We start from the raw sequence: 22579 nt of genomic DNA on the forward strand, positions 1-22579 counted from the left end.
GTATTTTATTTATTGATAAAAAATAATATTCCTAATGCATAACACTCCTTAATTTGTTAGGATTAAAAACGACTTATATTTATGTTCCTTCGTTTTTTTACGAAGTAGTTTTTACACCTCAAAGTCCGAGACCTATGACTTTTTGGATCACAAAAAGAGAAATATTTAAGAAAAGAAAAGTTGATATTATTCTAGTCTAGTCCCTCCCTGACTAAAAACTAGAACTGTGTGTCATTTCTTGCACCAACAATCCTCTGTAATATGTAATGGATATCATATTACAACTCACAACCTCAACCATGTGAAAATGCTACAGAAGATGCGTTACATGGCACGGCTTGGTATCTACAACATACATGCTCAAACAACTGTTTGTACCTTACAGTGTTCATTGATCCAAAACAAGGCCCAAAATCTAGAGTATTGCACAAAAGAAACCCACAAAAGAGTGAAGAAGGAGAAGAAGAAGAGAAGGAGAAGGTTCCCTCAAAAACTCCCTCCGGGTGTTGGAAATGATATCAGATTGTTACCTGGTCATCTGGGTAACTCTACAGACCCTTCATTTCGGGCACTGTGAGGGCCAAACTCAGCGCTGGTAGAGGTTGAAAAGGTCAATGGCAGCCATATTGCCGCGGGCCGGGTCTCCGGCAAGTAGACAAGAGGCTCATCCGGGTTCATGAAGATCTGAACCACTTTTCTCATCTTAGGCCTAACCATGGAATCTGGGAACAAACAAGCCAGCCCTACAATCAAAGTCCTCCTCACTTGCTCCTCATCGTATTTCCCTTCCAGCATCTTGTCAACACAATCAAGCAATGCAGCCTTTTCATACAAACTCCACACATTATCCACTAGGCTATCCTCTTCCATTATGCCCCTTGATCTTGTCCCACAAACTACTTCCAAGACCACCATTCCAAAGCTGTAAACATCGGATTCTGTAGTGGGCCTTCCCGTGAAGCTGACTTCTGGAGCCAAGTATCCGGGAGTCCCAGCCATGTTTGTGGTTGTCATCGAGGCATCGTTTCGAAGTAGCCTTGCGAGGCCAAAGTCACCTAGATGTGCATTGAAATCTGAATCCAACATGACATTGTTTGGCTTAACATCTCTATGCACAACTGGTTGGCCACACTCTTCGTGCAAGTAGACTAGTGCCGATGCTAATCCTGTTAGTATCTTGTACCTTGTTGGCCAATCAAGCACGGCACCGGCTTTGCCTATGTACTGGTCAAGGCTGCGATTAGGCATATACTCGTAAACCAGGAGGAGTTGGTCGCGGTCATGGCACCAACCTTGGAGTTGGACTAAGTTCCTGTGCCTCAGCTGACCGATAGTGCATATTTCCGCTAAGTACTGCTTCTCACCTACAATAGTAAAAATAAAAGGTTTTAAAACATTAACACATGATGAGGAAATCTAGATAATTTTGGGTAATCCAAGGTTTGCAAATCCAATTCGGACAGTGGAAATAGAAAAGACCCAGTTTGCAAGAAATTAATACAATCTATACATGTTCTGTAGATCTTATTTTGTCACTTAAAATCAAGATGTTAAATTATTACTAACAGGAACAAGAATGCAATATGCGAAAGCAAACCATGTTCAGCTGTGGCAGAAATTCTTTTGACAGCAATAGTCATAGGAGGATTTGAGATGACTCCTCTGTAAACACTTCCAAAACCACCAGTTCCCAATAGGTTCTCTCTGCTAAAGTTGCGAGTAGCCCTTTTCAGCTTCCTGTGGGAGAAGAGTTTTGGGCCATTAGCAGCTGCTACAAGTGCTTCAATTTCCTTTCTCCTGGCAAGTCTCTCTCTCTTTTTCCTACGAGCTCTACGAACAAATGGTACAGATAATAATGCCAGAAGCAGCAGCCCGGCAATGATGGGAAGAGTAATTATCACTGTCATGTTCTTTTCTTTCCCTAGCGAGATCCTTGGCAATTCACTGGATGTGAAGTTCCATGAAAGAATCTGGTGAGTCTCAGTGAGAGTTCCAGTGGAAGCTGTAAAGCCAACGTAGACAGAGCTCGGAACTGTGCCCTTCAACTTGATGGTGTGGTTGAGGAAAGTCACTAGGGGGTCTCCAGCATAGCCCACATAAATCATAAAGTTTTTGCTCCATCCATCGTATTCAATCCTCACAGTGATTGCTCTTCCACTCGTGAGACTAATCCCTGTGCTGTTCAGACTTTTCACTGCAACTGATTCTTCGACACTCTTGGTGTCGATTCCAATGTGGTTTTGATCTGGATCAAATTCGTTCTTGTATGTGTCAAACTCAACCGAGAGTTGGTGAATAGAACCTACAATTGCAGACAAAGTTCTGTAAGATCGATTGTGTAGGATTCATACAAATCAACACCAACAAGCTCTTAAGCGTTCTGCATCATAGCAGAGATCAGTGAATTTTTTTTTTCAGCTATCCACAATTCTTGGGTGAGTTAATGAATGAGACTTTTACAGAAGAAAAGAGTAAATGAATGAGAGGGAACAGATATCAAGGGATTGCTGCCTATTCAACCACACAATGTTCTACAGGTATCTCCATTCTCAATGTATAATTATTAATTCTCCATGCACAGTTATCGATTCATATAAAAACTCTGTAAAAATTCCCACCATGGTAGAACACAAATTACACTGCCTGTGGATTCCTATCTATTGGTGGTCCCAAGCACGGATAAATGATAAAGGGTTGCATTAGGTATAGCTGGCAGCCAGTGTAAGACTCAACGGATCAAACAAACATGGAACAACATATATGGTCACCGGGAATGTTCTCTTCACATATCTGTCTCTGTTTCATCTCTAACACTAGATCTAGATCTTCCGAAACACAAAAAAAAAATACAAACAGGGGGAAAAGAGCCACAACAAAGAGAGGGAAAGATAATATACATAAAAGGAAAAAAAACAAATCCATCTTCATCTTCCCAATTTTTTAAACCAAGCACAGTACTCGGAGCATAAAAGCAAGAGCAAAGCAACTCATCAAACACATAATAGGCATGAGACCCACAAACCTTCCGATCCAACTCAACAAAGGAAAACTATTTCACTGACAGCAACTAATCATCCAAGAGAGGGTTTCACCTTCATTCGACTGATCAAACATCCCAAGAAAGGATCCGAAGCTGCTCGACGGGGAGGGCTTGTTATCCTGAGCCAGAACGAACGCCATGCCGTCGCCGGAGCCGGAGGCGTTGGCCGGAACCAGGATCCTGACGGTGAAGGTGGTGCAGATAGACGCCGGCCAAGCGAGGATGGGCTGGCGGTACAAGACGCGGGATATCTGGTTCAGCGTCTTGGAGTCCGGTGTCAAGCTGAGAGTCCCATTTCCGACGGAGTAGGCGCCCAAGCAAAGCAGCTTGCCGCTAGAGTTGCAGTCGGCATCTGTGAAGGAAGGGAAGGAGATGTTGGAGGGGCCCACGCAGCTGCCGGAAGAAGGGCCAACAATGGCGAAGAGAACCAGAACCAGAACCAGAACCTGACCCTGAACCCGTAACATAGCTGCTCTGTTCAATAATGGCGGTGATAATGATGATGATGATGATGAGAAACCATGAACAGAAATCAAAGGCTGCTATATATATATTTAGAAGGGTAGCGAAGAAAATGGAGATTTTCTGAGACATTATCGTTTCACCAATGCGACGTCGTTCCTGGGATTCCACGCTGGCTTCAAATCTCCACGTGGGGACACTTGAAAAAAATGCAACCTTTGTTGCATTTTTGTTTCTTTCAACAAAAATAAAAATTTTGTTTCCACTTCTACTCAGGATAATATTCAACAACCATTATTGATATATCTATTACAAAAAAATAAAATTAAATGAGTTAATTTAACCCAATTAGGGTTAAACACTAACTTTGCGAGTCGAGATAATATAATAACTTTTAGACCTAAAGACAAAAATTAATAACGTCGATGATAAGAGATTATAATTAATTTTTTAAAGGGCACTTAAATTTCGATCAAATTCTCTGCTCACTTGTAGGCTTCGAGCAATTTCTAGTCATGTTCCATCCAAAATTAGTTTAAAATTGAAAATTTATTGTAAATAATATAATATTATTATATATATTTAAATTTTTAAATATACATATATAAACACCTTTATCTCTTAGGTAGTGCGGTTTCAAATTCTTTTATGAATTATTATTTATATTTAAAAAAAAAAAGACGAATTCATAAGAAACCATTGCAAATTCCTTAAATAATTGTCTTGTTGTTGTCATATGAATATGATCCCACTATAAATAAAAATAAAAATAATTCACTTCCATTATATAAATGCACAGTGAAAGATACGCAAGTGCAAGTCAATGTAATTATAATGTTAAGACCAATATATAATATTTTTAATATGCTTCTGGTTCCAGTGTTTTCTTGCTGGGCTCAATCTCAAGTTGACTTGGACGGCTGGGATTGAAAGCGTCAAATTTGTTGGTTTGCGCTTGCGGCCACCATTGATGTACGGCCCTGATTGGAGTTTACTGGGCGGGTCAAATATAGCAGGTTCTGCCCTTTTGAAAAATGAGGTAAGTTAGCCCTAATTAATAAAGAAAATATTATATCCAAACATTTCTTGTAATTTATAATAATTTTAACAATAATAAGAAAATACTACTTTGAGTAGAATTAACATTAACAATAGTCTATGATAGGGAACGGATGTATTATTAATTTTAAGTTGAATTATTATAAATTATCATCTTTAATTTTCATTAAAATTATTATAAATTTTGTATGTGCTATATCAATTTGTAAGTCCAACATTTGTGAACTAAATACAGGAAATACTATTTAGATACTCACTTGTGACCTAGGATGCATGAAAACGCTTTGAGGATGTCATTTTCGTATTTTCAAAACATTTCCTGTATTGAAATATCGAGAAACACCAAAAAATTGTTTTTGGATTTATTTTACAATTTCAAAAATATCTTTACTATTTGAAAACTCATTTCCGTCCAATAACTTAGCTTAGACTTTCGTATGAAACAAAGTTATGTTTAATTTTTTTTAAATTTATTATTTATATTTAATCAATAAGTCAAGATTCATGGATGATATAACTTATATTTATTTATATTTATTTATTTTATTTTTTATTTACACATTTCCATTTCTTGTATTTTTTAAAAAATATTATTTTTCATTTTCGTATTTGTTTACTAGAAACCATTTTCATACCATCTAGCTTGTGACACTTTAATACATTATATATTAATATAATACAAATACAACACATTAATATATTGATATAAAATATATTAATATTATATATATTTATATTAATATAATATAAATACAACACATTAATACATTGCAGAAGTGTCGCAAGTGACTGAGCATTCAAATATCATTTTCATTAAAAATATAAATAGTAAATCACACCATTAGTCTTTAAATTTTACACTTTGTACAAATTAATTATTATATTTTAATTTTTGTCGCCAAAGTTACTAAAAACTTTAATTTTTGTTATATAAAGTAGTCCCTCTTTTTATACATGAATATAAACATCAAAATTATTTGATTGCGAAGTTTATATAATTTTAATATTAAGTGATTTTTTTATTTATATTAATGTATACTATATCAATTTTTTGGACGAAATTTGATGAAAAATCAAAAGGGAAATGAATTATAATGAAAATTAAACTTTAATGATTTTGATAATAAAAATTAAAATACAAGGACTAATTTGTTATAAAATATCAAGGTCATAAACTAATAGTATAATTTACCTATAATATTAAAAGATAAAAAGACAAAGCAACTCAAAATAATAGTTTAATAGTTGGGATAAACTCATTCATTGTGACATCTTAGGAGTTCCAACCTATGGTTGCTTGGGTGAAAAACATTCTGATTAAATAGAAATAATTAAATTAAATTAATTAAAATTAATAATTTAATTTGATTTAATTTTTAAATTTAATAATTTTAATTGTTTTACTTTAATTTAATTTTTATATTAAAAAAATAATCAAATCAACTGAAATATCAAAAATAATATCATTTTTGCACTTTGTTATTTCAATTTTTTTTTCTTATTTTTCGATTGGTTCAAATTTTTTATTTTTTCAGTTTGTTCAATTTGAGAATTTATTTAGTCAATTCAATTTGATTTTTTCTTTTATCTATTCGATTCGGTTAATTTTTCTCTAAAATTTAATTTTTAATTTTTTAATTAGAAAAATCGAATTAATTGAATCGATCGAACTTTAAGACGATATTGTTTTGATATTTATAAAATGACGTTATTTTTTTAATTTTGTATATTCTTTTTATCAATTATTTTAATTTTTTATATTTCTTTAATTTAATTGATTAAAATTAACTCATATATTTGTATTTAATTTTTTTATTATCAATTAATTTAATTTTTTGATCCGGCTCCTTGGTTCGCTTTTCAAACCACTGCTTGTAAATGATTAATTCTACCAAACAACCACCTCCCAACGATGTTACAATGGGCCCAAGATCTCTCAAGTCTTCGAGGGTAAAAATGGAAATCAAAACAATTATATATATATATTATATATAAAGGTATATAGATAGAGACATTACAGAGCTAGAGAGAGAGACAATGATGTGCAAATCTATGGGAGCCATAGAAAAATTCATTTTTGATGAATGGGATGGGAGTAGGAATCAACCTTTGAACCGTGCGGCCGAAGGCATTGAATGAATGCCTCCAACAAAACAAACCATATAAATAAAGTTTCCTATTAAATTAACAAAAGAAATTAAAAATATATTCACTGATGTGACCACACTGCATGCCACTGCCCCACCCACCGGAGTGTAATTTTGTTCACCCATTTAATGGGTGAACATCACCCTCATACTTTTTGTGAGGGGTAAGAAAAGCAACAAAACGATATGTAGTGAAATAATTGTCATTCTGTTGCTTTTTCACCCTCACACTTGTGTGAGGGTGATGTTCACCCCGTTAAAGGAGGTGAACAAAATCGCACTCCACCCACCGGGGTGCGATTTTGGTCACCCTCGTTAAAATTAACGGAAGAGAGCGAGGGTGATCATAACTTCTAATGATTTGGAGTTAAAATTAACGGAGCGGAGGATAAACAAAATCGCACTCCACCCACTGCAATCTTCCCTCCCGCCCTCAATCTCAACTTTAAAATTATCGCCTTCCACAGTAAATTTTAGGACTTATACAAGACTAAAAAAAAATTAAATTCAGCGTCTAATCATACAAATCTTAATTTATTATGATTTAATCATTTAACTTATATTCAAAAAAATTAATTTTTATTTTATTTGATACTAAATTTTGATGTGACACTTAAAAGTAATTAATGATTAAATACTCAAAAGTGATTCTTCTTTATATTGAATATCTTATCGTTAGCATTAAAAGTCGTTCAAACGATAAAAGCCATCTCTCTGTGGCCGTATAGTATTAGCATAGTTGAAGGAAACCAGAAGCAAGCAAAGTTCCAAAATACTTGGTGTTCTATTTTCTCCTTCTAGAATCCAATTATTTATTTGAGTGAATGTTCTTTGACACTTAAAAGGGTGATATTTTATATTTTGTGTTATGTTAGTATAAGTGTACGAATTAATAATTGTTAATTGTTAAACTTAGAATGTGTTTGATTGTACATATTTATCATAAAAAATATGTAATTATTATACATTTTTTATAAAAAATAATCAAACACTCTTAACTTTTCTATAGGAAAATATATATGGTACAAGTATTTAAAACTTCTTTTCATGAAATTCATTTTAAAAGGGAATGGGGTGATTTTTGTTTTCTATGCAATATTACATAGAATTAAATTCTAGATAATACAATCAAACACACCTTCAGTGATGATTGTTGGAAGGCCCCATCATCACCTCATTTATGATTTGCTCATCTACTCCTTGCATAGTCATTTAATTCGAGATTGTCCTATTAATTCTCAAGTTTGGGCCCCTCTTTTAAGTACTCTTACAAGAGAAAAAAAAAGATAGGGTTTCAAGTTAATCATTATATTTAAAAATAATGTAATAATAATACAATGAGAATATAAATCACGTATCTCAGTCATTAAATTTTATGCGTTTATATAGGTGTTTTACACTATAACAATAGTTTAGATGGAGTTGCGTGATCAGTAAAGATAAAATCGAGGTTGAAGGAACGATTATGGGCATTGCTTTGGGCTGAAGGCCCAATTAATTTAATGGGTCATTTTTCAAATAATTTACAAATTTAAGAAAAGAATAGGCGAGACGAGCTAATAACAATGTCTCAAATGGTATCTATTAATTTGAGAGTTTTTCAAATGTCTTGTGATTACGTATCAATCTTATTCAATTTTTTTATGGTAATTTTTTAAATTAAAAAATAATAAATTATGTTTTTTCTTTTGTTAATAAGAATTTCATAAAACCAACCAAAACAATTTATAGCTTAAAATTAGGGCATATCTTGAGTCTCGTTGCGAAAGATCCAACCAGTTAAAAAATAAAAGAATATGTAATCTTCCTAACAATAATAAAAAAAAATATGCAAATATAAAGAGAAAATCTCCATCAATGTCATATTCTAAGACCATATAGAGAAAGCACATTCCCTAAACATCTTTATATATATATAAAAGTAGAATAGTTTGCAAAAGAATTTTTTCTCCCAAAACTTGCATTTATTACTAAAAATAGTCGTAATTAAATGCTTGTGTTTTCTAATAAATTAAAAATAGTAATTAAATTAAAAAATTAAGCATGGATTTCGAATACTATTTATAATATTTATTTATAACTTAATTTTAAACTCAATTAATCTTCTCATCAATTAATTAAAAATAAGTATTATTTTTTATCAATATTATTAATTAAAAATATTTATAATATTATTTTTGATTAATTGCTCAATTAATCCCTCAATCAATCAAAAATAAATACTATTTTTGACGAATATGAATAAATAATTTAAACTATTAATTAAATCATAAACAATTATTCGTTTGAATAAAATAAAAATAATTTGTATTTAGTACTTATTATTCCAAAGCAGTTGAAGATCTCATATAATGTACCTTCAAATTTTTCATTATCAATTAAATAAATATTATTAGTAGAAAATTTGAATAGACAATTTAAATTATTAATTAAGTCATATATAGATATATAATTGATTAGTGATTAATTTTATAAAAATTTTGTTATAATTATACCCTTCTTTTGATCTTAAAAATAGTTTAAATTAGATATTAATATATATTTTATGGTTATATGCAAGTTTAAATTGAAAAATGAATGAAATGAAATTTTAAAGTAAAATTTAATAATAATAATAATAATATATAAAATTATATATAATACATATACATCATTATATGCATTCATGTAATATATATATAATATAATATAATATATATATATATATATGTGCCATGTGTAATACATATATATAATATATAATTTATTAATAACATTAAATTATTTTTATTTTTTTTTAGGCATGAAGAATTAAAGTCCATGAAGAATTCAAGTCCATGAAGAAATCAAACCCATGGAGAAATCAAGCCCATGAAAAATTCAAGTCCATGAAGAAATCAAATCCATGGAGAAATCAAGCCCATGAAAAATTAAAGTCCATGAAGAATTCAAGCCCATGAAGAATTAAGGCCCAATTTGAGCAACCCATGGAAGATATTATTTGGAGAAGGTCCAAGGATTATTTTTAATCCTAATGAAGATTAAAAACCAATTTATAGAAATCTATTTTTATTTTTTATGTGAGAGCTTTATTAGGTGTGTTTTTTAGCTAAAATCCATTTAACTATTAGGTGGATATTATAGCTAAAATCCATTTAACTTTATGAATGCTTTATTAGGTATGTATTTTAGCTAAAATCTATTTAATATTAGATGTGTATTATAGCTAAAATCCATTTAACTTTAAGTGTGTGAGTGCCCATTAGATATAATTATGTCTAGTTGAATAATTGAAATTGTGTGGTTTGTATTGCATCTTGTGGCCTATAAATAGATCACTTGATTGCATTTGTAAGTGTGATTATTATTCTTGAATCAAAGTTTAGTTGTTTCCTTATAATTCTCTCTTTGAGAATTGTTCTTGTTCTTTCCCCTTTTCTTTAGTATTCTCTCTTGTGATCTTACTTCCTTCCTTTCTTCTTTTAAATTCTTATGTCATTTATTATTACTTTATTATTCACCGCCTAAATGGCCGGTTAATTTGTGCCTTTAAATTTCTGCAATTTTAATTCTTGTCATTTAATTATTCACCGCCTAAATGGACCGTTAGTTTATGCCTTTAAAATTTCTTGTCATTTTAATTCTTATTATTTAATTATTCACCGCCTAAATGGACGGTTAGTTTATGCCTTTAAAATTTCTTGTCATTTAAATTCTGTTATTTAAATTACGTCGTTTAAATTCATGTCAATTAACTTTTAAATGGAAATGAGTAGCTAAATCTAATCTTGGGTTAAGGCAAGGACAGTGTCCAACGCCAATGATTCTCAAAGAAAGCTGCGCTTTAAATAAGTAATATTAATTTAAATTTCAGTATGAGTGTATCTTAATTATTGAGAAATCATTAGGTTTGGATTGGAGCGTAAGCCTAACTTAGAGCTTTCATGCCATGTATGAGAGTTACTAGAACTGGAAACGCTATCATACTCAAACCCGGATGATTAATTTAGTTGTTTTGTGTATTAATTGCAATTGAATTTATGGTGGTTGCTTAAATTAGAATCCCGCATATCATGTATGGGGATTGCTTAACCTAGAACTATCATCATCTCTAATTGCATTTAATAACAAACCCTCATATCTGAAATTAAATTAATGTTGCTAATCTTTTATGCTAAAATTTGGGAATCAATGGGTTGGCACTGAAATTGTCTTAACTCAAGTACTATCCAATTTTATATTCTCACTTAAAGTATTTATTTCAATTACTGCCTTAATTTATTTCCTAGTATCTGTTGTTTAAAAAAACCATAAAAAACCTTGTTGCCAATTTATCCAAATGCGTGTGTGCTTGTGTGACATTCTTTTTATTTTGCCATAAATAAATCTCTCAGTGGACGACCTGGACTCATTCAGAAAATATAAATTTAAATTTGGACTACAACTGCACTCGTACACTGACGAGTATAAACCTCTCACCTAAACAAAGAAAAAAATATAAAATTTTTATTGTATTTTGTTTTGTGTTTTAATTGCAGGGTGGGAGTGCAGTCAATAATTTCTCAAAAAATTAAAAATAAATATTTTTTTATCAATATTATTAATCAAAATAATATATTATTATCGTCATAGTATGATTATTATCGTCATATTATTAATCAATGTTAGGGCTTCATTTCCTTATCATTTGTATATTATTATGATAAAAATAATAATATTTTCTCTTCCGGCAAAGTCATAGTATATTATTATCGTCCCCCTTTATACAATAGTTTTTTTCCCCTATTTATAGTGTGGGATTTTTACAATTTTTATAAAATTTAAAATAAGTGGATAATATTATGGAAAACAGATGTCCTTATAAATTCCACAAAATTGTGAATGGATCCTATATTATTAGAGGTCTGGTTTGCTTCAGATAAAATAGGTGGGAATCGCCTCCGATTATTTCGCGGCCTTTTTGTTATATGAGCTGAACGGTTTGGTCAGCGAGCTAACAGCAATGCCAGAAGCACGCTTGGTTTCACGGTCCAAACTCAAGTTTCGGCGATATGTGACCTTCCTTTAATAGTGAAAATGTATTGAAAAATATTGAATCTTGTACAAAAAAATCAAAATAATAATGTATTTTAGGTTAATTAAATCATTTTCACAAAGAAATGAAGCCACAAAATTAAAAAATTATTATTTTTCAAACTTATTAATTTGTACAATGCAAAAAACAAAGGCCTTTTCTCGCAAAAATTTGGTATAACGTAATCAGGGGTCCTTTCTCTCTCAAGCGCCTGCTACCAACCGTTGCCCACCCCTATGCCCTTCTCCCTCTATTGCTTCACTCATTGCCGACTGCGAGCTGCTTGCCTGCTTGTCTCTTGCTCTCACTCGCTCTGGCCTCCGTCAAATGACTCAAATTGTCTCTTACTCGCTTTCCCTCCTCGATTGCTACTTGCTCGCCTCGCTCAGTCATTGTTGCCTCTATCCGGCTCCGTCGCTCGTCGGCGCCACCTCAACCTCGACCTCGCTCTCATTGCCTCGCTAGTAGCCCCCCTGGCTCACCGGTTGCCGACTTTCCCCTCGATCTCTTGCTTGTTGCCTCTTTGCCTTTCTTGGTGGATTGGCTGCTTCGATTGTCAAGAAAATTGGATCTCCTCTCTCCCAAAGAATTTTATTTCCATGATTTGAAAGAAAAATTCATCATGTGACCATAAATGAAAAAATGGGTTGTTTAAAAAAAATAGTTGTCAAATACTACACAAGTGAAAAATATAAGAATTATCTTAAGACTTATACGGTAATTAAGTAAATATTTCAACAAGATATTATAGTAAAAAAAAATATTTGTCTTAAAAACAAGTGGCTATCAAACATGGCCATGCTTTCCCATTTATTTCAGCCCCACCCACTCCACTCCACTCCCATGTTCATTCATTATCCATTCCTAGATCGATATTGAATTTTGATATGACACTTAAAAAGTAATTAATGATTAAATACTCAAAAGTGATTCTTCTTTATATTGAATATCTTATCGTTAGCATTAAAAGTCGTTCAAACGATAAAAGCCATCTCTCTGTGGCCGTATGGTGTTAGCATAGTTGAAGGAAACCAGAAGCAAGCAAAGTTCCAAAATACCTGTGTTCTATTTTCTCCTCCTAGAATCCAATTATTTATTTGAGTGAATGTTCTTTACACTCTTAAGGGTCATATTTTATATTTTGTATTATGTTAGTATAAGTGTACGGAATATTAATATATAAAATAAAAGTGTCAAAACTTAATGATGATTGTTGGAAGGCCCCATCATCACCTCATTTATGATTTGCTCATCTACTCCTTCCATGGCCATTTAATTCGAGTTTGTCCTACTAAGTCTCAAGTTTGGGCCCCCACCTAGATACTCTACGAGAAAAAAAAAAAAAAAAAAAAAGATAGGGTTTCATCCTCCCAATAGATCATTTGATGCTCAAATTAATTATTATATTTAAAAACAACGTAAAAATGATACAATAAGAATATAAATCACGTATCTCAATCATTGAATTTTATACCTTTATATAAGTATTTTACACTATAAAAGTAATTTTGATGAAATTGCATGATCAATTAAGATGAGATCGATTAGAGGGGGGTTGGAGGGCCAATTACGGGCCTCCCTTTAGGTTGAAGGGCCAATTAATTTAATTGGTCATTTTCCGTATAATTTACAAATTTAAAAATAGGCGAGACGAGCTAATAACACTATCTCAAATGGTATCTATTAATTTGGGAGTTTTTCGAATGTCTTGTGATTTACGTATCAATCTTATTCAATTTTTTATAGTAATTTTATTAAACTAAAAAAAATCAAGTTTTATATTTTTATTTTCTTAATAAGAATTTCATAAAACCAACCAAAATAATTTACACCTCTAGGTTAGTGCATATCTTGAGACTGGTAGCGAAAGATCAAACCAGTTAAAAAACAAATGAATATACAATCTTCCTAACAATAAAAAATAACAAAATATATAAATATCAAGAAGAGATCTTCATCAGTATCACATTCTAAGACCATATAGAGAAAATATCTTCCCTAAGTATTATACCTTAGGGTGTCAAAATATACTCATGATTCAAAATTCTTATGAAACATAAAAGGTTGTTCAAAATAGAAGAGTAGAAAATATGTTGGGGATAACGTTTGCTAAAATGAATAAGATAATGTTAGAATGTTTTTTGAAATCAAGAAATTGAATTGTCAAAATAAGGTTACGAAATATTTTAATATTTTTATCAAACTGTTTGTTAAAGTTTTTAAAATGTACTGGAAAACACAAGCGTTATTTTTTTTTATCTGTAAAGATGAAGATAAATTTATATAAAAAAATTCATATAAGAAGACAAATGACTTCTTTTTCAGTTGTCATTAAATAAATTTTGAATATATAATAAAAAATATTTATATATCTTATTTTTTATAACCTATATTTTAATTCACAAACATAAACACGTTCCAAAAAATCACTTAGAGAGTCGGATGAAAAGAAAATTCCCTAAGGATTTGTGAAGCTTTTACGAGAGTTCATAGTCGCAAAATTATATATTTAATAATTTAAATCTATTTCTTTTAAAAAAGGCTATTGGCATGTTTTAATTGTATAATTGTTCACAGGCCCCCGAGAACATAGTCGAGTGGCAAAGGGGCAGGTTAAAAGTTTGTCTAGAGACTTCTAGTGTGGGTTTGATTCCTGAGGGAAGCAAAATACTTTCTTATAGAGGAGAACCATGAGAGTGATATTAGTGGTGTCAAGACTTATCATCCTAGTTACTCGGACACATCCCTTGATTTACCTTTTTAGTATAATTTTAAGGACGAAATGGTTGATTATGTTAATAATAAGACGTAATTTAAAAAATAATAATAATAATTCAAATTTTGTTATTCAGTCATATCTAAATAATATAAAATAAAATGGAGAGAATGGGGGGGGGGGGGGGGTGTTACAGCGTTCTGCCCCAAAAGGGTGAACAAAAAAATTAAAAAAAGAAGATATATATATATATATATATGCAATTAGGATTTACAAAATTATTGTCTATGAACAGTAATTAATTATAATTATGATTATGATTGGTTATTTTTTTAATTATAATGACTCACTTTACAACTAATCATCTTTGTCTCACCCTCCTTAAATAATATTTCACCACGTGGAGCAAAAATAAAAATAAAAAACCAAGATGACTTTGGGTCCTATCTATGTCACACACATATAAGTGATGGTGTTGGAAAAATAAAAAGTTTTTCGTTAAAGAAAGGGTCACCCACCCTTTGGACTATCACAAAAGAGTAAAGTTTTGGAAGGAAGCATATTCTCAATTTTTTATTGGTAAAGAAACCCAATTAAAGCGTGAGACATTAATGTTAAAATTTTATTGGTAAAGTTTTAGCTATGAGGTAATTCCTATTTATTAAATTCCTTAAACTCAAGTCATCTCTAAAACTTTGAAAATAGATGAATCCAAACCTAATAGGGATAATCAGAGTAGAGGATTGGTATTCTAAGACTTTTTTATGCCACCTATCACAATCTCTGTAAATCTAAGACCAGATAATTCACATTAGTCGAGTTATTTTAATTCAACCAAATCTATAAAGAAAAATCAACTAATACACTATTATATGGGCCAGTCCAACTCATTCTTGTCATTATTTTTATCGCATAACCCATCTCAAAGGGTACAAAAAAAAAACAAATAACCCATCTCAAAGGGTACAAAAAAAAAACTTCAAGAGACGAGACAAATGTATGATATTCAACATTATTTTCATATCTTTCGATTATGTCAAACTCTTAGTTGACTTAAATATCAAAGTGGTATCATTCAAACTTGTTGGGAAAAAAAATAAGATGGAAAACAAAAGATCCAATTAAACTCAAATACAATAGATTTTTACGTGAAAAATCCTAAAAGGGAAAAACCACGGCCGTCAGGATGACAAAGAAAAATATCACTATGTAGTAAAATTTACAATTATAAAGCTTAATATTCTCTCTCTAAATTCAATTCTCAATTACACCAATTCTTATATTTTATTAGTCTCTCACAACTGATGTCGACGTTCAGAATTAGTCGACCGTGATTCGTAGGCCTGCAATGAGTAAATAAGCCCAAATGCAAGGAGGAGGACCGGAATAGAACATATGCTGGAGGTTTTTTACGTGGTTCGGCCAGAATGATGTCTACTCCACGATTGTTCTCTTGGTATTTTAGCAGAGTAACAGTATGTTACTATGGTTGTTCTCTTTCTTTACAATTGTGTTTTTGACCCCTATTTATAGTGAGGGGCATTCACAATTACATAATTTCTCAAAATGGAAAAATGACATCATGGTGACAAAATGTCCTTATCAATTTCATAAAATCGGGAGTGGGCTCCGTATTATCAGGGATTCAGTTTGCACGCAGATAAAGGAGGTGGGTCTCTGCCTCCGGTTATTCAGCAGCAATGTTGTTATGCGAGTTGAATAGTTTGATTGTCAAGTTGACCAATTAGAACAGCGAGCTTGAAGCGTTACTGGGAGCTCGTTGAGCATATCGTTGAGAGCTCGTTAGAAGCCTTGCTGAGAGTTCGTTTGGTTTCACGATCTAAGCTCGGATTTCAGCGATATATAAGCTTGCCTGACAAGCTTGGTTGGGCCTACTAAGCTTTAGGCGATTGAGCCGGCCTATTAGACTGAGTCTAACCCATAAGAAATGGTGCGATAAATATGTATAACAAGTGATTTGTGCACCTTGAATAACAAGCCAAGTATCCTATTTATAAATTAGTTTCCTTGTTCACCAAGACTAAGATTTTCTTGCCTAACAACAATTAACAACTAACTAGTAAATAGGATTATACACTAAATAGGAAACTAATATTAAGAATATGAAATAATTTTCAAGACTAATAGGATTTCTTGCTAAAAATCCCAGCAAACCATCGCCTCAACGAGAATATTCCTAAAAACCATTTGTCCATTCTTCGACAATGACCATGACTATCTATTATCGATAATCACCATGATCTCAATCACCAAGATCATCATACCCGACCATAAAAGGTACAACCGCTTAGGAACATACCGCCCTAAGATTTTCACAACACAATGTTAAAAAATACCTTGTTGAAAAACTATGGTACAATGTAACATCCCGAAATTTGGGAATTAAATAAATGATTATTAATTTATTTGGGTATTTGGAGTATTAAAAAAAATATTTATTTATGTAATTTTGAGGAAGTAGGAAATTTAAATAAATTATTGGGAGTATTTATAAAAGGGTTAACTAAATTACTTTGGTAGAATTTTTGGAGAATTCGGGGTTTGAGTGTAATAAGAAGGAAAGTGAAGTTCGGGCCAGTGTGCAAATAATAGAAAATGTGAGAGCTGAAATGTAAATTTTGGAAATGGCGATAAGTCACCTTAAATTTAGTTAAATCTTTATATATGTATGAAGGTGAGTGCCAGCCGAGTCGGTACGGTGTACAGGCAGTCTCGTCAATCCCTATCCACTCTGATGTCTAAGTAGAATTTACTCTATTATTTCGTACTGTGCCAGGTGTTTTCTCGAGTCTTGTGTATGTCGGCACAGGAGTTTGTGTTTATTTATTTATCTTGTAACCGCTGTGTTAGCGGGGTACCCATAGTGCATGCATGTCTTGAACTTTGCTTCCGCTGTTCTTATTTTCGTGTATGCATGTCGGGGTGGTCTTTGTCTCGTGTTTATTACTTTTCTCTTCCCGTAGGCGCTCCCGTTCAGGTAGTCCGGGTGGCTGGGGATATCCGGGCGGGGGTGCTTACATACAACCTCCATACTTGACTTCCTTGGGAGTTCTTTAGCCATCGATATCATTTCCACCACACACTTTGAATCATCATCAAGCCAATGCCCGTGTGCAAACTTGTGGACCCGCTAGAAGTATCACATCTTCTTTCATGGCAACTTTGATAGTCTAGCGACATGCGATGAGGATGTATATGCCATCTCTGTAGAAGATATCTTCATCTCCCATAATATTGAGAGACGAACTTTCAGTGTCACAATCTTTGGAGTTCTTTGCCAGACTTGCTCCATCAGTGTAACATCTTGATATTTTGAAAAAAAAAAAATATTTGTAATTAAGAGAAATTATTTATTGATGATTTTTGGATTTGAGAAATTTAATGGAAGAAATTAAAATTTCTATATTTTGGAATAGGGAGATGATTAAGAGGTTTTCAAAATTTTGGAATTTTTGCAAAATTTCGAAAACTCGAAACCAAGATTAGTATAAATTTAATGATTGCACGTTAATAAGTTAGGAGGTTGGTAGATCGGTTGGCATGTGCGCACAAGGGGTTGGCTGTGGTTGCGGGTTCGAACCTAGTGTACGTATATTGAGTACAATTTTCCCAACCCAATGGGGGGTGCCAAAATTTTAATTGGGCTGCCAAATAGCTTGGGAGTTAGAATGTGAAGTGAGCATAGTATTAAATTGATTTGATAGTTTTACAAGTTATATGATGATAGCACGTGAAAAGAAGGTGAAAGGGAGAGGAATGAAAGTAAAGATTGATTGAAATTCTAAAATAAAAAGAGAAGAATAGCTCTATAAATATAGCACTTTCATGGAAGTTAAGCGTTTGCGGGATAGAAACTTGAAGGAAAGATTAAGAGCTCATGTTGGGTTCAATTTAAGGTAATTTACGGTATGAGATCCAATATCATATTTAAAAGTGATTTAGTAATATTTATTTAAAATAATTCTTTTAACTTATTATGTTGAATTTTTGTTAAAAAAATTCTAACACGTGACAATGATGTTTTCAACACTTGAAAGAACTATTCAAAAAAATTTATCAGAGTATCAAAAGCAAACGGTGAAGGTCAATATATGTTTTATATGCAAATTTTGTGATCATAACTTCCATGTGATAACAGGGAAGTGTCTAGGCATGAGACTATAAATTTTAGGAACAAAATAGAGCTCGTGTTGGGGTTCATGGAAAATCATATGGGGATCACAAAGAGTCCAGGACAGATGAAGTGGACGAACCTGCATGCATAATTCACTTTATGTTTTTATTTTCATGTTTGTTATAAACCGTAATTTGCTATTTTATATATATTATCTTTATTGAGTTTTAGGACTTACTCCCTAATCAACCATACAGATAGCTTGGATGTAAAGAAAAGATAGTACTAATGGAAGCATCGCCCCCGAATGCAATCGATGAGCCATGAAGAATTTTTTATTCACGAATTATTTTTAAATTTATTAATTATGTGGTTGTAATAAAGTTGAATGATAAATGTCATTTTACGATATTTATTAGCAAATTTAGTCATATGTACAACCATGAGACTTTTATCCCCTATGGTAGGTTCTAGTAAGATTCAAAAACTGGTTTATCTACAAGAAATTTAGAGCCTGCATAGCCTAATATATATGGGATGACTCCAATGAAATTTTAATTAGCTAGAACTGTTACTTAGGATGTGATCCCAAGGTATAGTCAAACAGTGCTACCAAATTTTGAGAGCACGAATATTGAGAATCGTGCAAAGATGATCATTCTAAGAATAATATCAAATTTATACTATTAAACCATCACGAAGATCATTCTTTTGATATGATGACGACACATAATATAACACTCTTTAATTTTAAAATAATTAATTTATGGGTTATATGTAATTTTTATTATATAATAGATTATATAAGTGTAATATATATATATATATATGTGGTGGTGCATGTGCTTGGAGAACAAGCATCAAAACCCAGATATTTCCTCTCACATTGAGAGTTTTGGCCGAGAAGCAGAGAGAGGTTGGGGGAGTGAGAGATCGCGCGAGAGAGAGAGTTTGGATTGAGCCTGCCGAGGCATCGCGAGGGAGAGCAAGAGGTCGTGAGAAAGAGAGCTTAGAGCTATTGTAGGTGGCCGGAGCTGGCCGTAGCAAGCGGACAGCATCCATGGCTGCAAGCTGAGGCCATGGCTATCCGCGAGGAAGCCGAGTAGCAACGCAAGCTAGGGGAGGCTACCGCAATGGCGGCTCACGGCGGCAACCTGCGATCTCGGTGGAGGCCTGGGAAGCTGCCGAGGAGGCAGCTTGACCATGGCGGCTATGGCCGCAAGTGGCTGCTGCAACGCAGCAACCAGCCGCGACTGGTAGCGACCGTGAAGAACGGCACAAAGGCAGAGATGAGGCGATGTGGCGATTGCAGTAGTGGCCGGGGAGGCCGGCGGTAGGCGGCAAGGCAGGCGGCTGGTGCGTGGAGGGCGACGGTGCCCTGTTCATGTGAGGCAGTTGCAGGGGATGAGGAAGAAGAAGAAGAAGAAAAGAAAGAGGAAATAAAAGAAAAATAGAAAAAAATATAGAAAAATAACTAGAAATTTCTGAAAAATTGGAAAAGAAATTTAGAAGTTAATTTGGGATTCGAGGAACGTGTCAGAGGCTCGAAAATAAGAATTCGGACACGAGATGGCAGTTTAGAAAGCAACGCCAGGTAGATGTTTTCCCAATTTCTTCTCCGAATTAATCGAGGTAAGGGTTTAATATATTTTGTGTGTAAATTTATTTTGGTATAACTTGTATTAAACTGTGGGAGAAGTGTCTAGGCATGGAGCTATAGATTTGGGCCGTGTGAGTCGCGAGATGGGGTCCTTAATGAAATCAGTGGGGCCACCAAAATTCGGATTAGGGTAAGGTGGACAGGCCTGCATGCATGATGCACTTTACATTATTCTATAATTGTCATGCATTTTAATTTAATGCATCTCATATTACCCTTACTGAGTCCCCAGGATTCACCCCTATATTTTTCCACTAACCCAACAAGTGGCTCGGGATCTGAGAAGAGAAAGGTGGTGTTAATAGATGAGCCGCTAGTTGGCAGCGACCGTTAACCATGAGGTTGTGGGTTAACCCCAAATATTAATAATGTAATATAACTATTATGTGTTAACTATGAGTGACGATTATAGTTTAACCTGAAACAAACTAGAATAAAGTTAAGGTTTCCACTATGAGTAAACCCAATAAGGTAGGAAACTTGTACATGTCGGCTACAGCCGAAAACTAATATATGTTTAATTATGTTTGGTGGTTGAAGTAATTTATTGGGCATGTTGGTATTTGTTTGAAATTGAATTTATACTCCAAAGGCCTAATCAAGTACGAGACTTGGGTGAGTTTTCGTTGCATACGCAATTTACTCCCAAGTTCTCGACCGGTCAAAGGCGGCGAAACCTAGACCCCACCCAAGGCTCGCATATTATTTAAAAGCTTTATATTAGTAGGGGCATAATCGTTCTTCATAGCAAGCTGAGATTGTATTGTGTATTATGGTGACACTCGATAATAGAGCCAGCATGTCACACATAATGATCCAAATGTCTTCTAAATATCATTCATGTGAGGGTCGTCAGATTAATTTACACTCGCCTTCAGATTAATTCTATAGATAAGATTTAATAGTCCAAAATATTGTGTCCAAACTAAGATTTTACTAAAATTAATAATAATAATAATTAAAATGTGTTCAACGATCATCTTCCCTCCCTATTAACCGACAATCTAGAGTGGGGTTGGAAGCTAGGAACTGTCCAATGGCTGCTTCCTTCCTTTCCTGGCTTCTTGACTTACTCTAATGGGTTCATTCTACGTTTTAAGACCTTTCACATCATCCCAACATACAATTCTCATGCTTTACATGTCATTTGTATATGGAACTTTAATATTTAGCTTTATTATATTGTATACTCTATTTAAGTATTGAGTATAAAGCCAAATTTGTATTTTTTCTTTCATATTTTTATGCTTTTTTATATGATTATTTAAATTTTTTAGATTCTTAAATCTGTATTTTTGAATCAATTTAATCTTATATTTTATTATTTTTTTCGTATAATAATTCAAACTTTCCATTGTTTCGATTACACCCTAAATCTACATTTTCGATTCAATTTAACTCCACTTTAACGTAGACAAAATGTGATGTGTATTTCTTTTTCATCTCACTATACTTTTTTTATATGTAAAAGTATATAAATTAAATTAACTCGAAAATATAATTTTAAAAGTATAATTAAAACAATGAAAGTTTGAATTATCACACAAAAAAATTTCATAATACAGAGATTAAATTAACTCAAAAATTAAGTTCATTTGTATAATTAAAATAACAAAAAATTCAACTAATTACATAAAAATACTTGAAAATAATAAAATCAAAACATGGATTTGGCAGAGCATAAATGCTTAAAATAATAATGTATTATAAAAAGAAATTAAATGTATGATATTGTACAAATAGCATTTCCATGGGGGAGCCCTAATTCATGTCCAAATTTGTCCTCGAACCCATTTTGTATGTAAAAAGTTGGGACGACCCTTAAATTCTATTTTGATAGGGATAGAATTTTTTAAGCATGCATCAATTTTGATGTAAATAGTGATTGAAATAGGTGTTGGAGTTCTAGTGTAATTAGGATTGTAGCCCTAAATAGATATTCCCTGTTTAATTGTTAATAGACTACACATCGAGATTAATTGTCTTTAAAATTTGCCTAGTTACTTATGGAAATAGTGTGTTCTATATGTGAAGGTCATGGTTTAAAATTTGTCTACAAGTAAATATAGATTTTATTATTTATTTAAGTAAATAAAAATAAAAATATAAATTATTTTTATCTCTAAAATGGTTATCCAGACAATAGAGACATAATTGCTTACATCTCTAACATAGTCACAAAATAGATAGATATGCATTTTTAAATCTTTTTGAATATTACGAAATGATTACAAAATATTTCTAAAATTACAAAAATGATCTGAAAATCTTTTTTGTAGTATTTCTTGACATCTCAAATTAAAAACT

At 32.5% G+C, this 22579-nt stretch overlaps 1 protein-coding gene across 1 annotated transcript; it reads right to left on the minus strand.

Moving 5' to 3' along the window:
• Positions 1-208: 208 nt before the first annotated feature.
• On the minus strand, positions 209-3564 carry LOC127813698 (probable L-type lectin-domain containing receptor kinase S.5). Its single transcript, XM_052354812.1, has 3 exons — positions 3093-3564; positions 1598-2302; positions 209-1364 (listed from the first exon to the last, which is right to left on the minus strand). The coding sequence occupies exons 1-3, from the start codon at positions 3505-3507 to the stop codon at positions 535-537; spliced, it is 1950 nt and encodes a 649-aa protein (XP_052210772.1). The 5' UTR covers positions 3508-3564; the 3' UTR covers positions 209-534.
• Between the last annotated feature and the right edge of the window lie 19015 nt (positions 3565-22579).

The sequence above is a fragment of the Diospyros lotus genome, chromosome 11 (assembly GCF_014633365.1).
Source record: "Diospyros lotus cultivar Yz01 chromosome 11, ASM1463336v1, whole genome shotgun sequence".
Taxonomy (NCBI): Eukaryota; Viridiplantae; Streptophyta; class Magnoliopsida; order Ericales; family Ebenaceae; genus Diospyros; species Diospyros lotus.

Bases quoted from the DNA above. Each gene is read 5' to 3' on its own strand.
- LOC127813698 (XM_052354812.1), bottom strand. From the start codon at position 3,507: ATGTTACGGGTTCAGGGTCAGGTTCTGGTTCTGGTTCTGGTTCTCTTC. The intron at 2,303-3,092 runs GTGAAACCCTCT...CTGCAATTGTAG, and splicing joins GTTTGATCAGTCGAATGAAG to GTTCTATTCACCAACTCTCG. The intron at 1,365-1,597 runs GTTTGCTTTCGC...TTACTATTGTAG, and splicing joins TTCTGCCACAGCTGAACATG to GTGAGAAGCAGTACTTAGCG.